At 41.0% G+C, this 21,399-nt stretch overlaps 1 protein-coding gene across 2 annotated transcripts in view; it reads right to left on the reverse strand.

Moving 5' to 3' along the window:
* Window positions 1-21,399, reverse strand: part of SLC4A1 (solute carrier family 4 member 1 (Diego blood group)) — a 51,607-nt gene that overhangs the window by 8,123 nt on the left and 22,085 nt on the right. For both annotated transcript variants that reach the window (XM_063459303.1, XM_063459304.1), the window contains 9 exons: window positions 20,498-20,555; window positions 12,036-12,220; window positions 9,966-10,167; window positions 8,833-9,036; window positions 8,152-8,300; window positions 7,714-7,908; window positions 6,484-6,651; window positions 5,900-5,989; window positions 347-513 (listed from right to left, as the gene is read on the reverse strand). In XM_063459303.1, coding sequence (XP_063315373.1) covers window positions 347-513; window positions 5,900-5,989; window positions 6,484-6,651; window positions 7,714-7,908; window positions 8,152-8,300; window positions 8,833-9,036; window positions 9,966-10,167; window positions 12,036-12,220; window positions 20,498-20,555 — 1,418 coding nt within the window. The remainder of the gene's footprint in view (window positions 1-346; window positions 514-5,899; window positions 5,990-6,483; window positions 6,652-7,713; window positions 7,909-8,151; window positions 8,301-8,832; window positions 9,037-9,965; window positions 10,168-12,035; window positions 12,221-20,497; window positions 20,556-21,399) is intronic.

Genomic DNA, 21,399 nt, shown 5'->3' on the forward strand with positions numbered 1-21,399 from the left:
CTAGGAGAGTCGAGAACACTTGTCAGCTCACTAGGAGAGTCGAGAACACTGGTCAGTTTACTAGGAGAGTCGAGAACACAGGTAAGCTCACTATGAGAGTTGAGAACACTGTTTAGCTCACTATGAGAGTTGCGAACACTGTTTAGCTCACTATGAGAGTTGCGAACACTGTTCAGCTCACTAGGAGAGTTGAGAACACCGTTTAGCTCACTAGGAGAGCTAAGAACAAGGTGAAAACATACGTTCAGATCATAAAACCATATAGTGGATTTTGCCATTTTCTGAATCATGCAAGAGATTGTAGAAAACCTGAAATGATTTTGACCAGAGCATTGCAGTGACTTACGTTGTGATCTGAGACTCCATGAAGATCAGGATGAAGACAAGAAGGGCTGGCACTACAGAAGCAAACATCATCCAAATGGGGAAGGGTGTGCTTAGCCCCATTGGTGGGATAAACCAGCTGCGATTACTGGGTAAGGAGACACTGAGACCTTTGGGTAGGCTGAGTTTCTAACAAAAACAACAGAAAATGATTAAAAGTTGACCAATATATATGGTGAGTTTGACATTAAATAGATATGTCTCTTTTGCGCTCACTCAGTTATTATACAGTCAGGTCCATAAATATTGGGACATCGACACAATTCTAATCTTTTTGGCTCTATACACCAACACAATGGGTTTGAAATGAAACAAACAAGATGTGCTTTAAATGCAGAATTTCAGCTTTAATTTGAGGGTATTTACATCCAAATCAGGTAAACGGTGTAGGAATTACAACAGTTTGTATATGTGCCTCCCACTTTTTAAGGGACCAAAAGTAATGGGACAATTGGCTTTATTTTTATTTTTGTAGTATTATTTATTTACTTTAGTAGTATTATTTATATTTCTTTTATTATTTTTTATTGATTTTTTTTATTATTATTTATTTTTATAATTATTTCCTTTTTATTTATCTTTATTTTTATTTTTATGTTTTTGATATATTTTTTCTTTTATTTTTATTTTTATTATTTTTATAGTTTTATATTTTTTTTATATATATTTTTTTATATTTTTGACTTGTTTGCTCTTATTTGGTATAATGATTACTTTAAGTGTCCATCTCTGGTATTCCTGTATGAATAACTATTACCCTTGTTTATTTACATTGATTTATGTTGTATATTACACCTAATAGATTTAATTTCCTGATCTGTGCCATCAGGGCCGGCGCGTCCATAAGGCGGCACAGGCGGCCGCCTTAGGGCGCACCGGCTCTGGGGGCGCAAGATTTCAGTGACCGGCAGGAGGGAAGCTCTCCCTCCTGCCGGCCACCATCTCCGCCCCCAGTGCGGCTGTGCTGCGATCAGGCGCTGCGAGGGAGCTCTAACCTCTCTGCTCTGCTCCCTCGCGCGCTGTCTAGTGATGCTGCGGGAGCCGGAATATGACGTCATATTCCGGCTCCCGCGGCATCAGCAGACAGCCCACGAGGGAGCAGAGCAGAGAGGTTAGAGCTCCCTCGCAGCGCCTGATCGCAGCACAGCCGCACGCCGCCCAGCAGCCCCACTGGACCCCAGGGAATGATCCACACCAGCTCTCCAGGTAGGGAGGCTGGGTGGATATTATTTATGTATTAAAATAATTTGTGAATGTATGTGATGTGTCTGTGTGTGAGAGTGTCTGTGTGTGAGAGTGTCTGTGTTAGAGTGTGTGTGAGTGAGTGTCTGTGTGTCTGTGAGTGTGTATGTGTCTGTGTGTGAGTGAGTGAGTGTCTGTGTGTCTGAGTGTGTGTCTCTGTGTGTGTGAGTGTCTGTGTGAGTGTCTGTGTGTGAGTGTCAGTGTGTGTGTGTGAGTGAGTGTCTGTGAGTATGTGTCTCTGTGTGTGGGCGTGAGTGAGTGTATGTGTTACTGTGAGTGACTGTGTGTCTGTGAGTGACTGTGTGTGTCTGAGTGTGTGCGTGAGTGAGTGTCTGAGTGTGTGCGTGAGTGAGTGTATGTGTGTCTGTGAGTGTGTGCGTGAGTGTATGTGTGTCTGTGAGTGACTGAGTGTGTGCGTGAGTGAGTGTATGTGTGTCTGTGAGTGATTGTGTGAGTGTTGCATGTGAGTGTGTCAGTGTATGTGTGTGTCTGTCAGTGTGTGTTTGTGAGTGTCTGTCAAATCAGTGAGAGTATCTTTGTCATTGAGTCTGTGTGTGACTATCAGTGTGTCTGTCAATGAGTGTCAATCAGTGTGTGTGTGTCAGATCAGTGAGTCTCTGTGTTTGTCATTGAGTGTGTGTGACTGTCAGAAGAACACTAAGGGACAGGGAAGGGAGGGGACCAATAATGGACGGGGAGAGGGGCTGGTTAAGAGGCACATAGGTGAAGATGTTATTTTTGAATGGGGGGGGGCGGAAAAATACATCTTCGCCTATGCACCCAAAAATCCTTGCACCGGCCCTGTGTGCCATATATCATGCCTGAATGATTAGGATGCTCTGTGAAGATTTACTTTGGGATAGTGATGTGGCAGAGTGGACACACTCCACTATGTGGGCTGTGCAATGGAGAATTGAATACAGAACGATGTTATGTTTGGTTCTCCTGCCAATCCGTTCGGAGGAGGATATCGCACGTGCGTTCCAATGACGTCACGTGCGGTTCACAGACCCGGAAGTGGGTCGCGTCTGGATACCATGGAGGATACGCTGCATGTATTTACTCTATTTATTTGCTTTTTCTTATTTATCTCTTCTCTCTTCTATGGGCGCAGTATTTGTAACCAGGGAATACTCATGGCATAACAGGTTATCCTATGTATATACACTCTAGAATTCCTAGCATTAATATGATCGTAGAGTGATTCATGTCTTATGTGTATGAAGTTATTGATATAGTGTGCATTATTGATTTGATTTATGTATATATTGTAACACTTTTGGCATTTGATATGTGTTTCTTTTACAATGCCTTTTTTTTAAATTACCTTTTCATCAATTAAGAATTTCTACTAATTAGTAGTAATTGATTGATTGATTTCCTATTTGTCAGTGTTTGTTATATAAGTACACTCTGCACCATGTGGTGTCAGCTTGAAAAAGACCTTTCCAGTCGAAACGTTGCGTTGCATTCTGTCACAATAAATCTGCCTGCGGCTTGAAGTTGGAGTGCCTGTGAGTTTTTTCTTCTTGGATTATTGTACTGGGATTGCTGGTCCTGCTCTGGAGCACCCTTGGCCGTTGGGACTGAGTGCGGTTCTCATCACTTACTCTTCCCACTTTTTAAGGGACCAAAAGTAATGGGACAATTGGCTGCTCAGCTGTTCCATGGCCAGGTGTGTGTTATTCCCTCATTATCCCATTTACAAGGAGCAGATAAAAGGTCCAGAGTTCATTTCAAGTGTGCTATTTTCATTTGGAATCTGTTGCGGTCAACTCTAAATATGAGATCCACAGAGCCACAAGCAGATCCACAAGCCATCATTAGGCTGAAGAAACAAAACAAACCCATCAGAGAGATAGCAAAAAACATTAGGTGTGGCCAAATCAACTGTTTGGAACATCCTTAAAAAGAAAGAACGCACCAGTGAGCTCAGCAACACCAAAAGACCCGGAAGACCACGGAAAACAACTATGGTGGATGACTGAAATATTCTTTCCCTGGTGAAGAAAACACCCTTCACAACAGTTGGCCAGATCAAGAACACTCTCCAGGAGGTAGGTGTATGTGTGTCAAAGTCAACAATCAAGAGAAGACTTCACCAGAGTGAATACAGAGGGTTCACCACAAGATGTAAACCATTGGTGAGCCTCAAAAACAGGAAGGCCAGATTAGAGTTTGCCAAACAACATCTTAAAAAGCCTTCACAGTTCTGGAACAACATCCTATGGACAGATGAGACCAAGATCAACTTGTACCAGAGTGATGGGAAGAGAAGAGTATGGAGAAGGAAAGGAACTGCTTGTGATCCAAAGCATACCACCTCATCAGTGAAGCGTGGTGGTAGTGTCATGGCGTGGGCATGTATGGCTGCCAATGGAACTGGTTCTCTTGTATTTATTGATGATGTGACTGCTGACAAAAGCAGCAGGATGAATTCTGAAGTGTTTTGGGCAATATTATCTGCTCATATTCAGCCAAATGCTTCAGAGTTCATTGGACGGCGCTTCACAGTGCAGATGGACAATGACCCGAAGCATACTGCAAAAGCAACCAAAGAGTTTTTTAAGGGAAAGAAGTTGAATGTTATGCAATGGCCAAGTCAATCACCTGACCTGAATCCGATTGAGCATGCATTTCACTTGATGAAGACAAAACTGAAGGGAAAATGCCCCAAGAACAAGCAGGATCTGAAGACAGTTGCAGTAGAGGCCTGGCAGAGCATCACCAGGGATGAAACCCAGCGTCTGGTGATGTCTATGCGTTCCAGACTTCAGGCTGTAATTGACTGCAAAGGATTTGCAACCATGTATTAAAAAGTGAAAGTTTGTTTTGACTGTTAATCTGTCCCATTACTTTTGGTCCCTTGAAAAGTGGGAGGCACATATACAAACTGCTGTAATTCCTACACCGTTCACCTGATTTGTATGTAAATACCCTTAAATTAAAGCTGAAAGTCTGCAGTTAAAGCACATCTTGTTTGTTTAATTTCAAACCCATTGTGGTGGTGTATAGAGCCAAAAAGATTCGAATTGTGTCGATGTCCTAATATTTATGGACCTGACTGTATATATTGTGTATACACTCCCATACACTGTAGATGTATACACCCATGCTATTAAATGATAATGAAGCCCATGTATTAATACAAATAAAAATCACAAAATAACTGTATCCCCATTCCCCAACACTCAATCCTGAACTTTCTCGGTAAGGGTCCTATAGTCCGATAGATCTTGTAGATATTAACACAGGATCGGGAATAACTCCCCCTGCAAGACTTGTTAGGTTATAAGGCCTTCTCAGAAATAGATTTGTTCTAATACCCCAAATCCACCACTTTAATACTGCCCTTACTTCAAGCCACATTCTTTATAGTTTCATAACAGCTCTTGAAAAACATTGACACTCGGGCGAGAGGTTACCCAGAAGACTATTGACCCTATGTGAACATTTTATAGTGCCGTGGTCATTTATGTGCCTATGAGATTTGTCTCTAAAAGGGATGATGACTTGGCCAAGTCTTTACAAAAGAATAGACTACAATGTTCCAACCAACTCCAACCAACATACTTCTACTAGCTTGTAAATACTTTATCTAAAGTACAAGAGCTTAACAAGATGATATGAGACTTCATAAGTTTTTTACAAATACTCAGATGCTATGCCTGAAACTTGCTGGAGATGCGGTTGGCTCCTGAGTACATTTTGTAGCTTTGCCTGGACAAAAATTCTATATTGGAAAACAGTGCTCATTTATCAGAGATAGGACCCTGTTTAAATCAGTAACCAGGCTGCTGAACTTCTCCAAACTTCTGAACTTCTCCGTCTCCAGATATAGGCTTTGATTTAATATTTTTGGATAGAATTTCAAATGACTTAATATTTTGAAAAATATTTTGGTAGTTTTTGATATATATTTTATATATTGATCATTTTTAATTTTCTAATATTTTGAAAAAAATAAATACATTTTAGAAGCTTATCTGAAAATACTAAATAGAGGCTATAAAAACACCCTAAAAACAGCTCTTTTACAGATGACTATATATTACAAAATTGGCATACCTTTTAATATTTCTAATGTGAAAACCAAAATGTACAGAAGGATTTCAGTTACTGTGGTTTGGAGAGGCAGCTATTGTTGCAAGAACTTCTCGTTACCATGTATGGACCATGTGCTTGATCAAATTACCTTTCACCGCTCAAAAATGTTACGAATCCTGGCAGCTTGCATAGAAATATAGAATATGTAATATAAAGATTTCCTTACCTTTGTGTAAGTGTCCTTAATGGAAAAATCAACCCCGACCATAATGAGAATTGCAATGGGAACTCCAAAATCACCAATAATACGACGTAACTGCAGAAAATATACCCACATCATAATACTGGCAAGGCTTTAATATAGTCCATTAAACTATTATTAAACAGAAATACTGGGGAATCAACTTGTAGTCAAGCTTTTAATAATATTAGTTATAATTTTCTATCTAGCTTGATATCGATCTGCTTGGTCTCATTCATTTAAACCAAGGGATGTGTTTTACTAGGAATTATACATTAGGAAAGTTTATTGCTTTGGGGGTGCAGATCTTATTATAGACTAACTCACTAGGACTCGTTTTATTGACATTGTAAAGGATGAGTGCACCTTGCTAGGAATATGACCTACTACTCTGATGCTTGAGCTGGTGCAACTGATTACGAATGAACTAAATAAACTTGCAGCTAGTTTGATTTCATACGTTATCAGACTTCTGCTTAGCTTTTTGTAGTCTTTAATCTCCTCTTGCTCTACTCAGAAATAGATTATTCTATTTTTTTAATAAATCAGTTGTCAAGTTTTTTTTTTACCTTCCCTGGGAAGTAGCTGCTGTTTTTGAATTGACGGAGAAAGAAAGCAATAAAGAAGGCCCCAGACATCAGTACCAAAGACAGCAAAGCAGTGTTCGGCTGAGGGACAGCATTGGGGTCCAGATGCGTTCCATTGTAGTTCGACTGTAAAGGATGGGCCTTGAAGATCTGTGGAGAATTGAAAAAATGTATCAGTGTGTGAAAAGGACATATAACATGGTTAAGATGAAAAACCCATGTTGCTTAGTTACAGGACATCCAAATAGATTTTTTTTTCACTAGACTGTGAGGCATTCTAAATTTTGTATGTAGACAAACTAAACTAACATTTTGACCGAAACAGACAAGTTAAAGATTTAACAAACTCTAATGTTTTGTCACAGTTTCTTTCACGTGATAAACACCTCCACGAGAACAATTTACTAAACTGGTAGCTGATGTAAAGAATATTTTTCCCTCAAAGGGCTGTGGGGGGGAAAGACAATAGCCACTACAGGTGAGATCAGTTCTCTGGTCTATACATTGTGCTAATTAGCTATAAGTAAATGTATAGATTAAATGGCAGAGTTACATTGTTTAACGAGCACATATGTGCACTTGATATTGTAAGAAAGCCACTGGATCCAAAACTGCTAAACTTTTTTTAAAACAACTATATATGTTTATTTTATTTTCATAATTTGGTTTGTGTATTTCAATAAAAAGTATATTAATATATACTATACATTTTTTTATATGTATCAGTAAACCATGTATTATGGGAAAATAATGCCATTGAGAGATTTTGCAAATATCATAATATACAAAGAAGGTTATGTCGTTTATGAAAATCTTCAGAACCCTGAGATAGAATTTTTTACTTGAATTCATACTTCAGTGTATCCCTTTTCATTACATATGGTATTTTTTTTTCTTGTAATAAGGGTTAGGACTACTGTCATTGTCAGTTCGTAAACTCCCAGTCTGCTAGAGATTGTTGGCAGTTACCAGAGCAAGATTAACCAAACATAAAGGGTTGCCTTTGGCTCAAGAGTCAGACAGGGGTCCCAGAACCAGTAATTTGATTGGCCCCATACACCGTCCCTAAGTGAGGAATGAACAAGGTGCCCAAATTGACAGCCTGGCTAGGACCCAGTGGGATCTTAATTCTTCTTTGAGGCTTACACTCCAGTGCAGAATCTGCTATTTACAGCGCTCAAAATTAATTAAGCTCACTAGAATTATGCTTACCTTGTAGAGGTTGGCAAAGGTCTCATAGATAAAGATGAGTGAGATAAGGAATGAGAAGATCTCCTGCGTGAACCTTGAAATGAAGCGGACCAAAAAGCTGCCTTCAAAGGCCACCACTATTATCACAATCAAGATTAGCCAATAGCCGATCCACACTCGCCCCACGATGTACTCAATGCCTTGACTTTCACAGAACTTGTGGAAAAAGAATAGAAGCAACGGTAAATAAGACACATTACTCCTATCTTCTTTATTCTATCTTTGGTCTGTAAACCATCAGGTGTCACATTGCCCCCACAATCTTCTACCTCTGTAAATGTCCCAGTTTAACTTTCCTTTATCATTTTGGTCATAATTGCAATGAACGTCAATTAAAATTATGTTGAAGGTAAATGGAAAGTTCAGCACAATCCCAGTGACAAAAAGACAATTAAATACCTTGAAAAAAGCTTCTTCAAAAACAAGTAGAGGTCCAGAAAACCCGAGAATGAGAAGAGGTTGGGCACCAAGAAGACAAAAGAGAATTCCCTGGGCGGCTGTGGACACCATTAATTCAGACACACCCATCCAGTTCTGGGTCTTTTGAGCTAAAAAACAGATACAGAGAAGACTAAATACTGGCAAACAGGGTTATATCAAACCTCCAAATGTAATAGTGAGACAAACTATTGAAATCAAAAACAAATAAGAATTGTACTATATTCTAAAAGCAGCGAAAGATGGACAGCCAGCTTAGTAAATAAATTGACTTTTATTCAAGAAAGAATAAAATGTCCACTTGAGAGAACGGATCTGATTTGAATATTGAATTAGGTAGCATATGACTTTCTTGGCCCACCTAGTCTTTTGCACTTCTAATCGTTACAAATCTCCAGTTGACCTACGATCTTGTATCTTATCCAGTGAAGATCTATGATCATTTCATGAAACTTTACAGTCTTCTAATGTTTTTAAAGATATTAATTTGTGGAATACATGTTATCTAAATTAATCTTATAACTGCAACTTTATAATAGACCAACCATACAAAGCTCTAAAGGAATTTGTGTATACAGTCCATATTCTTCCAAACGCAAGGAGTAACTAGTGGTGAAGATTTTATCAACACCAAGCACTTACCCATTAAACCTCCAAATGTAATGGCGGGTGAGAGGGCAGCAAAGTAGATAAATATGAAAGCAGCTAGACACTGGGGATTAAGTGCATCACGGATATCGCTTAGGTATTTTGGGTATCGACGACGAATGTCACGTACGAGACCTCCAAAAGGCTTGCCAGTTCGTTTCAAAGGGTCTTCTGGAGGCTCCTCTTTGTTCTTTAAATCTTTGAAGGAAAACGACATGAATTAGGAGGTGAGTCATCCAATTCTGTGTTAGAAAACTGGAGCTACGAGAAGGTTTCAGTTTTTAAAATGAAAAGAAATTGTAAACAAAACAAGAACAACAACAACAAAAACACAGTAGGTAGAAATGGATGAATGTCGAAAAGTGAGAAAGATCAATATAAAGAAAGGAGATATTGGCAAATGTGGATGGGAGTTGGGAGGTCGAGAAGAGGAGGAGAATGGTGAAAGAAGGCGAGACAAACAAGAATATATTTAATAGCGATAATGGGAGACATTAAATGGCAAAAGACCAGATTGTACCCAGGAAGAAGGTTGGATGTTAAGACCGCATGCACTTAAATGGAGCAGATTCTCTACTTGGAGCTACTATTCATGAATCTAATTCTATCTCATTGGTAAAAAGAAATGGAGGCCACAGCAAGAACATGCATTTCTCAGCAGTGGTGCTGTTGTAAAAAACAAAATATATACACAATACAGATTAAGGAACAGCATGCACACAATAAAATCAAGTTTTAAATTTTGAAAGGCTACTTAAAATAATCCTTTAGCAAACAAATATGAGGATTTAGTTACACCACACAATACGGCCATATGGTGTAACCAAATCCCCATATTTGTTAGCTAAGGTAGGCGATGTTAACTTAAGGTTTGTGAAATTTAAAACTGGATTTTTTTTTTTTGTGTGTCGGTGTGTTCTTCCTTAATCTCCATCGCATTGTAGTTCTCTACATGTTTCTCCTTTGACCACTATATTTACAAAAAAGTGGAGAGAAAGAAAGTGCAGCAGCCTACAACACAAAATTAAATAGGGGAGAAAATAAGGTTGTATAGAAAAAGGAGAATCATTTGGAATTGCTTTCTCAAGAGTAATGGGGCATTAAGGGGGATGAAGAATGGACTCTACCTTGCTTGTGTCCACCTGGTACCACTTTAATATCTTGGTATCGCTTCCTGAGCATGTTCGTTTGCAATGGCACCAGTTCCTTGAGTAGCTGCTCGTTAGGAGAGTCCGTAGGGGGAATAACTATGCAACAATCCAAGAACTCTTCAATAGAACGAACAAGATCTTGACGTCCACCAGCAAGGTACATGTCAGTACGGAAGACCTGAGAAAATACAGGTGGTAATAAGAAATGTGACTGCAGAGTATAACGGGAAAAAAGACAAATAGGTGAGGAAAGGTAAAGACCAACAGGCAGAAAATATATTAAAAAAATAAGATACATTATAGATAAAGATATCAGGTAATAGGTGGAATTAAAACAATTATAAAGAGTAATAAAAATATGGAGTAATAGGAGGAGTTATAGAGAGGTTATATGGAGTAATAGGAGGAGTTATAGGGAGTAATAGGAGGAGTTATATGGAGAGGTTATATGGAGTAATAGGAGGAGTTATAGAGAGAGGTTATATGGAGTAATAGGAGGAGTTATAGGGAGTAATAGGAGGAGTTATAGAGAGGTTATATGAGTAATAGGAGGAGTTATAGGGAGAGGTTATATGGAGTAATAGGAGGAGTTATATGGAGAGGCTATATGGAGTAATAGGGGGAGTTATAGGGAGAGGCTATATGGAGTAATAGGGGGAGTTATAGGGAGAGGTTATATGGAGTAATAGGAGGAGTTATGGAGAGGTTATATGGAGTAATAGGAGGAGTTATAGAGAGGTTATATGGAGTATTAGGAGTTATAGAGAGGTTATATCGAGTAATAGGAGGAGTTATAGAGATAGGTTATATGGAGTAATAAGAGTTATAGGGAGAGGTTATATGGAGTAATAGGAGTTAAAGGGAGAGGTTATATGGAGTAATAGGAGTTATAGGGAGAGGTTATATGGAGTAATAGGAGGAGTTATAGGGAGAGGTTATATGGAGTAATAGGAGGAGTTATAGGGAGAGGTTATATGGAGTAATAGGAGGAGTTATAGGGAGAGGTTATATGGAGTAATAGGAGGAGTTATAGGGAGAGGTTATATGGAGTAATAGGAGGAGTTATAGGGAGAGGTTATATGGAGTAATAGGAGGAGTTATAGGGAGAGGTTATATGGAGTAATAGGAGGTGTTACAGAGAGGTTATATGGAGTAATAGGAGGGGTTATAGAGAGAGGTTATATGGAGTAATAGGAGGAGTTATAGGGAGAGGTTATATGGAGTAATAGGAGGAGTTATAGAGAGAGGTTATATGGAGTAATAGGAGGAGTTATAGAGAGAGGTTATATGGAGTAATAGGAGGAGTTATAGAGAGGTTATATGGAGTAATAGGAGGAGTTATAGAGAGGTTATATGGAGTAATAGGAGGAGTTATAGAGAGGTTATATGGAGTAATAGGAGGAGTTATAGAGAGAGGTTATATGGAGTAATATGAGTTATAGGGAGAGGGTATATGGAGTAATAGGAGTTATAGGGAGAGGGTATATGGAGTAATAGGAGTTATAGGGAGAGGTTATATGGAGTAATAGGAGGAGTTATAGGGAGAGGTTATATGGAGTAATAGGAGGAGTTATAGGGAGAGGTTATATGGAGTAATAGGAGGAGTTATAGGGAGAGGCTATATGGAGTAATAGGAGGAGTTATAGGGAGAGGTTATATGGAGTAATAGGAGGAGTTATAGGGAGAGGTTATATGGAGTAATAGGAGGAGTTATAGGGAGAGGTTATATGGAGTAATAGGAGGAGTTATAGGGAGAGGTTATATGGAGTAATAGGAGGAGTTATAGGGAGAGGTTATATGGAGTAATAGGAGGAGTTATAGGGAGAGGTTATATGGAGTAATAGGAGGAGTTATAGGGAGAGGTTATATGGAGTAATAGGAGGAGTTATAGAGAGAGGTTATATGGAGTAATAGGAGGAGTTATAGGGAGAGGTTATATGGAGTAACTTGGATTTTGTTATTTGACTATAAGAAAGAATAAGGAATTAGCATGAAGCTGAGTCAGAGACTTATTGTAGGAAATATTAAATGCTATCCAGTATTTACCCTCTCTGCCATCATGCTAGATACAGCTTTCCCCACATCCTGGTAACTAATATTGGGGTGCTCAGGTCCCAGAAGGATGAAGAGGAACCTGATAGGTATAGAAACTTCAAGGACGGACTCCAGGCGCACAGCTTCCTTCAGGCGTACAAATGCCACAGTTGGACTCTCTAAGAATCTAGCACCACCTGTGATATGGGAACATTATGGAAGTGTCAGGATCGGGACAGGGATCCAACACGCAGAGTACAAACAGTAGCCAGATACGTATACCGGACCTTAGAATGGCCGGACTAACGTAAGTAGTACAGTATAGAATGGTCAAAGACAAGCCGAGGTCGAGGGTAACAGAAGACAGGTAAGCGAGAGACAAGCCGAATCAAGGGTAACAGAGATAAGCAGAGTAAGGTAAACAAGCCGGGTCAAAACCAAAAGGGATAATAGAATACACAAGCACTGAGTGACTAGAACAAGCTAGAACCACGACAGGGCAATGAGCTAATGAAAGAAGCTCTGTTAAATACCCTGTTCAGAGCAGTAACCACGCCCCCAAGGCGTCCTGATTGGTCCTGCAGCCATTGACTGACAGGTTGTTCCGGGGGAGTGTCCTGATGACTACTTCCTGCCTAGATGCTGTAAAAGGCAGTCACTCCCTCGCGGCCGGCCTAGCATGACCGGATAGACCGCGGGGAAGGGAGCCATCAGACCGTCTGGATGGAGGAACAGCTAAGTCTCTACCTCTTTCGGAGGTAGAGACCACAGGTACCCTGACAGTACCCCCCCTCTCAGATACGCCCACCGGGCGGAATGAACCGGGACGAGATGGGAAGCGAGAGTGATACGCCCTGCGGAGACGGGGAGCATGAACATCCTCCTGAGGTACCCAACTCCTCTCCTCAGGACCATATCCCTTCCAATCAACCAGATATTGTACTCTCCCCCGGGAGATTCGAGAATCAATAATAGAGTTAACCTCATACTCCTCCTGACCCTCCACCTGAACGGGGCGAGGAGGGGCTATTGTGGAGGAAAATCTGTTACATATGAGTGGTTTCAGCAATGAAACGTGAAACGAGTTCGGGATGCGTAAGGTATTAGGAAGAGCTAAACGATACGCAACTGGATTGATACGGGTCAGCACCCTGTAGGGTCCAATATAACGAGGAGCGAACTTCATGGAGGGCACTTTTAAACGGATGTTCCTCGTGCTCAGCCATACCCTATCACCTGGAACAAAGACCGGAGCCGCCCTTCTACGTTTATCAGCGTGTTTCTTGACCAACATAGAGTTGTGCACAAGGATTTGTCGAGTTTGATCCCACAACTTCCTCAAATTGGCAACATGAACATCAACCGACGGCACCCCCTGGGAAGGGGAATCCGAAGGAAGAATAGACGGATGAAAACCATAATTCATGAAGAAGGGGCTTGAATGAGTAGAATCGCAAACGAGATTGTTGTGTGCAAACTCCGCCCAAGGAATCAAACCGACCCAATCATCCTGGTGTTCAGAAACAAAGCATCGTAAATATTGTTCAATTTTCTGGTTGGTACGTTCAGCAGCTCCGTTAGACTGAGGATGATAGGCAGAAGAAAAGTTTAATTTAATACCAAGTTGAGAGCAGAAGGACCTCCAAAAGCGGGAAACAAATTGGGAGCCTCTGTCCGATACAATTTGAGAGGGTATCCCATGTAGGCGAAAAATCTCCTTAGCGAATATCTCTGCCAATTCGGGAGAAGACGGGAGTTTAGGCAGGGGAATGAAGTGTGCCATCTTAGTAAACCTGTCAACCACGGTGAGGATAACAGTCTGTCTTTTAGAGATAGGTAGATCGACAATAAAGTCCATGGCCAAACAGGACCATGGTTTTTCTGGAACCTCCAAGGGTTGCAGGAATCCACATGGAAGCGTATGGGGTTGTTTGGTTTTAGTACAAACTTCACATGCAGCGATGAACTCCTCAATGTCCCTCCGTAAAGCAGGCCACCAGAAGTCCTTAGAGATCAATGCGTAAGTTTTGCGGATACCAGGATGTCCCGCCATCTTGCTATTATGTAAACACTGTAAAAGTTCCAGTTGAAGAGCAGGAGGAACGAAATGACGGCCCGCAGGAGTCTGTTTAGGTGCTAGATGTTGCAACTTAATGATCTCGGCCAGTAATGGAGAATGAATCCTGAGATTCGTATTAGCAATGATATTGCATTTCGGAACTATAGAAGAAAGAACTGGTTCAGGTACAGTAGAAGGTTCATATTGGCGAGATAATGCATCGGCTTTAGAGTTTTTAGAACCAGGTCTGTAAGTCAGTACATAATTGAAGTGAGTCAGGAATAAGGACCAACGAGCTTGTCTAGAGGATAAGCGCTTAGCCTCCCCAATATAGGACAAGTTTTTGTGGTCCGTCAAAATCGTAATAGGGTGTAGGGTCCCCTCCAACAAATGTCTCCACTCCTTTAAGGCTTTAATGACTGCTAACAGTTCCCTTTCCCCGATGTCATATCTGCTCTCAGGCCCAGAAAATTTCTTAGAGAAGAAACCACAAGGGTGTAACGGTTTATCCACCCCTAACCTTTGAGACAGAACAGCCCCAACTGCTGTCTCAGAGGCATCGACCTCGAGCAAGAAAGGCAGAGTCGTATCAGGATGGACTAGAATGGGAGCCGAGGCAAAAAGTTCCTTGAGAGTCTTGAAAGCACCCAGAGCTTCCTTAGACCAGAACTTAGTATCAGCCCCTTGTTTGGTCATATTGGTAATAGGCGCAATGATAGAGGAGTATCCTTTAATGAAGCGCCTATAGTAGTTGGAAAAACCAATAAACCTTTGGATAGCCTTGAGTCCTTTGGGCAAGGGCCAGTCTAAAATAGATTGAAGTTTTACAGGATCCATTTTAAAACCCTCCCCAGAAATCACGTATCCAAGAAAGTCTACCTGAGACTGATCAAAACTGCACTTCTCCAATTTGCAATATAGACCATGTTGCAGCAGCTTGTGTAATACCTTTCTGACCTGTCTATGGTGAGTCTCAATCTCCTTAGAGTGTATTAGTATGTCGTCTAGGTAAACAATAACACAATCATGCTGAAACTCCCTAAGTACCTCATTAATCAAATCTTGAAATACTGCAGGAGCATTGCATAGTCCAAATGGCATAACAGTGTATTCGTAATGGCCATACCGGGTATTGAATGCCGTCATCCACTCGTGACCTTGCTGGATTCTCACCAAATTGTAAGCCCCTCTGAGATCTAACTTGGTGAAGATTTTGGAGCCCTTAAGACGATCAAATAACTCGGTAATCAGTGGGATAGGATAGGCATTTCTGACAGTTATTTTATTCAAGCCTCGGTAATCGATACAAGGTCTCAGCGTGCCATCCTTCTTCTTAATGAAAAAGAACCCAGCCCCGGCCGGAGAAGAAGACCTCCTGATGAATCCCTTTTCTAAATTCTCCCGAATATACTCCTCTAGAACCGAGTTTTCCTGAACAGACAAAGGATATACATGGCCCCTCGGAGGCATAGTGCCGGGTAGAAGCTTAATCTTACAGTCAAATGACCTGTGTAGAGGCAAAGAATCGGCATTCTTCTTGTCAAACACTGCCCTTAAGTCTAGGTAAAGGTCTGGTATTTGTCTTTCTGTGGACTGAGTAGGATTCTCCGGTATGTTAATATTAGCTAATGGAGAAACCTTGCACAAACACCGATCCTGGCAGCCCTGGCCCCACGAGAGTATCTCTCCTAACTCCCAATCGATAATAGGGTTATGTTTTTTCAACCATGGGTACCCCAGAACTATGGGAACGGAAGGAGACGAAATGAGCAGAAGAGATAAATTCTCCACGTGTAGGATACCCACATTTAAATTAATGGGTATGGTCTCACGAAAGATAACAGGGTCTAGTAGTGGTCTACCATCTATGGCCTCAACGGCCAAAGGTGTCTCCCTTAGCTGGGATGGGAAATTGTTCTTACTAGCAAAGGCTTGGTCGATAAAATTCTCAGCAGCACCGGAATCTATCAATGCCATAGCCCTTACTACTTCCTTCCCCCAAGTTAAGGAAACTGGTAGCAGAAGCCTGTGATCTTTATAATCAGGAGTAGAGGACAAAATAGAAACACCCAAGGCCTGTCCTCTAGAGAGACTTAGGTGCGAGCGTTTCCCGGGCGGTTAGAACAGTTCGAGAGTAAATGACCCTTGGCTCCACAATACCTACACAAACCCTCTCTTCTCCTGTGCTGTCTTTCCTCCTCAGAGAGGCGGGTATACCCTTTCTGCATAGGTTCAGTAAGCAAAGATATCGTGGAGTCAGGACTTGGAACAGCGGGAGCTAACCTAAAAGAAGGTCTCTGGTTCCCCTCTCGAGTGTTCTGTCTCTCTCTTAGACGTTCATCTATACGAGAGATGAACGAAATTAAATCCTCTAAATTCTCAGGGAGTTCTCTGGTAGCAACCTCATCAAGGATTACATCAGATAGGCCATTCAAAAATACATCCATATACGCCTGCTCATTCCACTTGATTTCTGCCGCCAGAGACCTGAACTCTAGTGCATAATCCACCAGTGTTCGGTTCTCCTGTCTCAGGCGCAACAGTAATCTGGCTGCATTAACCTTTCTACCTGGAGGGTCAAATGTTCTTCTAAAAGCAGCTACAAATGCGTTATAGTTATAAACTAATGGATTATCGTTCTCCCATAGTGGGTTGGCCCATCTCAGAGCTTTCTCAATGAGTAGGGTGATAATAAATCCTACTTTTGCCCTATCTGTAGGATAAGAGCGAGGTTGCAATTCAAAGTGGATACTAATTTGGTTTAAAAAACCACGACACTTCTCAGGAGCCCCACCATAGCGTACTGGGGGGGTAATGTGAGAAGAAGCACCCACTGTGGCTACCTCTAGACCTGAACCGACAGGAGAAACAGGGGTATTACGTATCTCCTCTGGTGGTTTATTGGCACAAGCTAATAGAGCCTGTAGCGCAAGCGCCATCTGATCCATTCTGTGATCCATGGCTTCAAACCTAGGATCAGGAGCAGCCAGCTGACTGTTTGTACTTGCAGGATCCATTGGCCCTGTCGTAATGTCAGGATCGGGACAGGGATCCAACACGCAGAGTACAAACAGTAGCCAGATACGTATACCGGACCTTAGAATGGCCGGACTAACGTAAGTAGTACAGTATAGAATGGTCAAAGACAAGCCGAGGTCGAGGGTAACAGAAGACAGGTAAGCGAGAGACAAGCCGAATCAAGGGTAACAGAGATAAGCAGAGTAAGGTAAACAAGCCGGGTCAAAACCAAAAGGGATAATAGAATACACAAGCACTGAGTGACTAGAACAAGCTAGAACCACGACAGGGCAATGAGCTAATGAAAGAAGCTCTGTTAAATACCCTGTTCAGAGCAGTAACCACGCCCCCAAGGCGTCCTGATTGGTCCTGCAGCCATTGACTGACAGGTTGTTCCGGGGGAGTGTCCTGATGACTACTTCCTGCCTAGATGCTGTAAAAGGCAGTCACTCCCTCGCGGCCGGCCTAGCATGACCGGATAGACCGCGGGGAAGGGAGCCATCAGACCGTCTGGATGGAGGAACAGCTAAGTCTCTACCTCTTTCGGAGGTAGAGACCACAGGTACCCTGACAGGAAGAAGGAAATGAATGGCAACAAAAACAAGGAGACTAAACCTAATCAATTCAGTTCTTGAGTGAATAAGTCCAAACATGACTTCAGAATAAAATGGTATAAACAGGTACTAAATATCAACCTAAGTACTTAGCTGTGACCTTATCCTCTTGAAATATTAAAGGGACACTGGTGAGTATATTCAGTCCATGCAGGCATTTTGCTGTAAACACTGTGTTTTTAGAGAAAAAGGTAGTGTTTACATTACAGCCGAGGGACACCTCCAGAGGTCACTCCTCAGATTGCTACTGGAGGTGCTTCCTGGGGCAGTGCAGCACAGTGTGCAGCACAGACGTTCACAGTCTCCACACTCTGCATGGAGACGCTGAACTTTCCCCGTAGAGATGCATTGACTGGCCAGGCTGGCGTTTGGCCCTCGCCTCCACACCACCTCCTTCACGATCTCAGCAATACAATGCTTATCAATTCTGATTATGGCAGCCAAGGAGGCAGATCAAGGTTGGGGCAAGCACTGGCAGACCTGCGGGGCGATGGAAATAAGGCAAGTTTTATTACCTTTTAAGGGGGGGGGGGAGGAGGGTAAGGAAGGTCAAGCCACCTCAAGTATGGTTTTAACGCTGTAGGGTCAGGAATACATCTTTGTGTTTCTGACCCTATAGTGTTCCTTTAAGCCTGTAACCCTATATACCAACAACTTCAAAATATATGGCACTCATTCCTAAAGTCATCGTAAATAGTATTTTGAAGAATACAATAAAATAAAACACAAAGTTGTGCACTATTAAAACCATCCAATAAAGGATTGTATAGTGTTCAATACCAGATATGTCAACAATATAAGGGAAAAAAATAAATAAATATATATATATACATATACATACACATACACACTTGTGAATGGTGCCACAATGCCTTCTCATATAATAAAGAATGAATGACCATTGGGTGACAGGTAGTAGACCAAACTCCCATTTATTAGAGAATGAGACAGAGGATTCTATTCTGGTTTTCATTTAGGACCAACGAAGAGTAGTTTTTCTCGATTTTCTTGTTTGGTAACTTGCCAAACAATAGAGAAGTTAAAGATAAGAACTGGCACTCGAGTCACAAAAAGAAACACGGTCGCGGTTTAATCCTTTAAGGGAAACTCTAAATCCCAATATCGATGTATTCGTTATTACAAATAATAAATCGTCAAAAAACTTCCATAGGCTCTCCTTAAGTTAAAAGGGGTAATCCAAATGTGAACCCTGTGCCTATAGGGGTATCAGCTACATCTCACTGATGAAGCCCAAAGAAGGCCGAAACGATTGTCTGGGGTTGCTGTATTTCTTGTGTAGAGGGAACTTGCCAGAATTTCGGATCTGGACTGCCCTTATGGGCAGGATCAGTTTGAAGTGCAAATGATATAGGTAATCGCTGTTAGGGCACAAGTGAGCAAAAACTATTTGACACCTGAGTGGGGATTTACCCAAGGTCAAGCTATTGATGTTTCTCTGAGCTTTTGACTTTTCTCGGAGTTCTCAAAGTTTCTGCTTAAAATATTTCTTAGCACTAAAGCTTTCCTTTCTTCAGATGCAGTCTAAAGCTGATGAAGATCCCCTCTCTTTTTTGCCCAGAACTTAAAGGACCACTATAGTGCCAGGAAAACAAACTTGTTTTCCTGGCACTATACGGTCTCTAGGTCCCCCCCCACCCTTAGGGTCCCACTCCAGCTGAGTGGAAGATGGAGGAAGGGGATAAAATCTTACCTTTCTCCAGCACCGGGCTCTCTCGGCGCTGGGACTTTCCTCCCTCTGCCGACGTCAGCGCCGAATGCGCATGCGCGACAAGAGACGCGCGCGCATTCAAACAGTCCATAGGAAAGCATTACTCAATGCTTTCCTATGGACGTCCAGCATCTTCTCACTGTGATTTTCACAGTGAGAAGCGCGGAAGCTCCTCTAGCGGCCATCAGTGAGACAGCCACTAGAGGCTGGATTAACCCTCAGTGAAACATAGCAGTTTCTCTGAAACTGCTATGTTTACAGCTGCAGGGTTAATCCTAGATGGACCTGGCACCCAGACCACTTCATTGAGCTGAAGTGGTCTGGGTGCCTATAGTGGTCGTTTAATTCTGTTAGCGTTGGGTCTTGCCCAAGCAAATGCTTCTCTCCTCAAAAGTATTGAGAAGAAATCTAGAGTCCAAAGTACCTCATAGATACGGGGGAAGGGGAAAGATTTAATTGAGATTTAGGCATTTGTATAAAAAACATAAATAAATCATATTTTAAGGCTGTATAGGTCGAGCACACTTGTATGTATTAATTTTTATGTTTCCAATAAAACTACCATAACACTAACCATTAACCCCTACAGTAACCCTAAACTAACCATTATTATTATTATTATCTTGGTATTTATATAGCGCCCGCTAATTCCGCAGCACTTTACAATATTATGAAAGGGGGAAATTTTACAATAAATGAGACAATTACACAATGACACAGGAACAATTGGTAGATGAGGACCATGCTCGAACGAGCTTACAGTCTAGAAGCTGTATTAGCCATTTGCTAACCCGAACGTTAACTCCTAACTCCTACACTACTAACCTTAGCCTAAAAATATAATGTAATATAGACGATGCATAGTAGTGGGGAATGTATTAGATAAAATGAAGTCTGGAGACATTTCTAAATGACCCATCCTTCAATCTCTGTGTTTATTAGGATGTCTCTATGTCTGTTCAGTTGTATTATTTTCCATAATACACAGTTCATTGTTATGTATTCTATATATACACACACACGTGCACACAGTATTTATTTATTTCCCACTTACCCACAAGGACTACAGAGGCTTCTGCACCTTCTGGCACTCTGTCTGCCAACGCATTTCCCTATTGGGTATAGCAGAACAACAAGGATTAAAATCAAATTACCGTTTTATAACATTGCCCTATTGCGATCTTAAAAGTAAAATGGAAAAATTTTTTACCTTATATCTCAGGATATGGGACAATTTAATGGGTAAAATACATAGATGACAATATAGCAGGAAATTAGTAAAATGTACATACAAGATATACTTATGCTTAACACTACTCAACTTCTGGTCTCCTAGTGATAGACTCATAAGTAATAAATATACAACAGGAAATACCTTGACAAAATAAATCTAATATTACCCCATACCTGCTGGTAATCCACCTGCAACTCGAAGTTCCAACCCAAGAACAAGTCAAAGCATGAAAAACAGATAGATTAAGTAGATCCACTGAAACAGTGAAGCGAAATTCCTCAATTAAAACATATACTCGAGTATAAGCCGACCCGAATATAAGCCGAGGCCCCTAATTTTACCCCCCAAAAAATGGGAAAACGTATTGACTCGAGTAGAAGACTAGGGTGGGAAATGCAGCAGCTACTGGTAAATTGCTAAATAAAATTAGATCCTAAAAAAAATTATATTAATTGAATATTTATTTACAGTGTGTGTATATAATGAATGCAGGGTGTGTGCATGAATGCAGCATGTGTGTATGAATGCAGCGTGTGTGTATGAGTGCAGTGTGTGTATGAGTGCAGTGTGTGTGTGTGTGTGTTGCAGAGCCTTGGTGGGGGGGGGTGGGCAATTTTATTATTATTTTCTTTTAATTATTTTAATATTTTTTATTTTATTTAATTATTATTATTTTTTTTATTTAATTATTATTTTTTATTATTATTTTTTATTTTATTTTA

This window comes from Pelobates fuscus, chromosome 6 (assembly GCF_036172605.1).
Source record: "Pelobates fuscus isolate aPelFus1 chromosome 6, aPelFus1.pri, whole genome shotgun sequence".
Taxonomy (NCBI): Eukaryota; Metazoa; Chordata; class Amphibia; order Anura; family Pelobatidae; genus Pelobates; species Pelobates fuscus.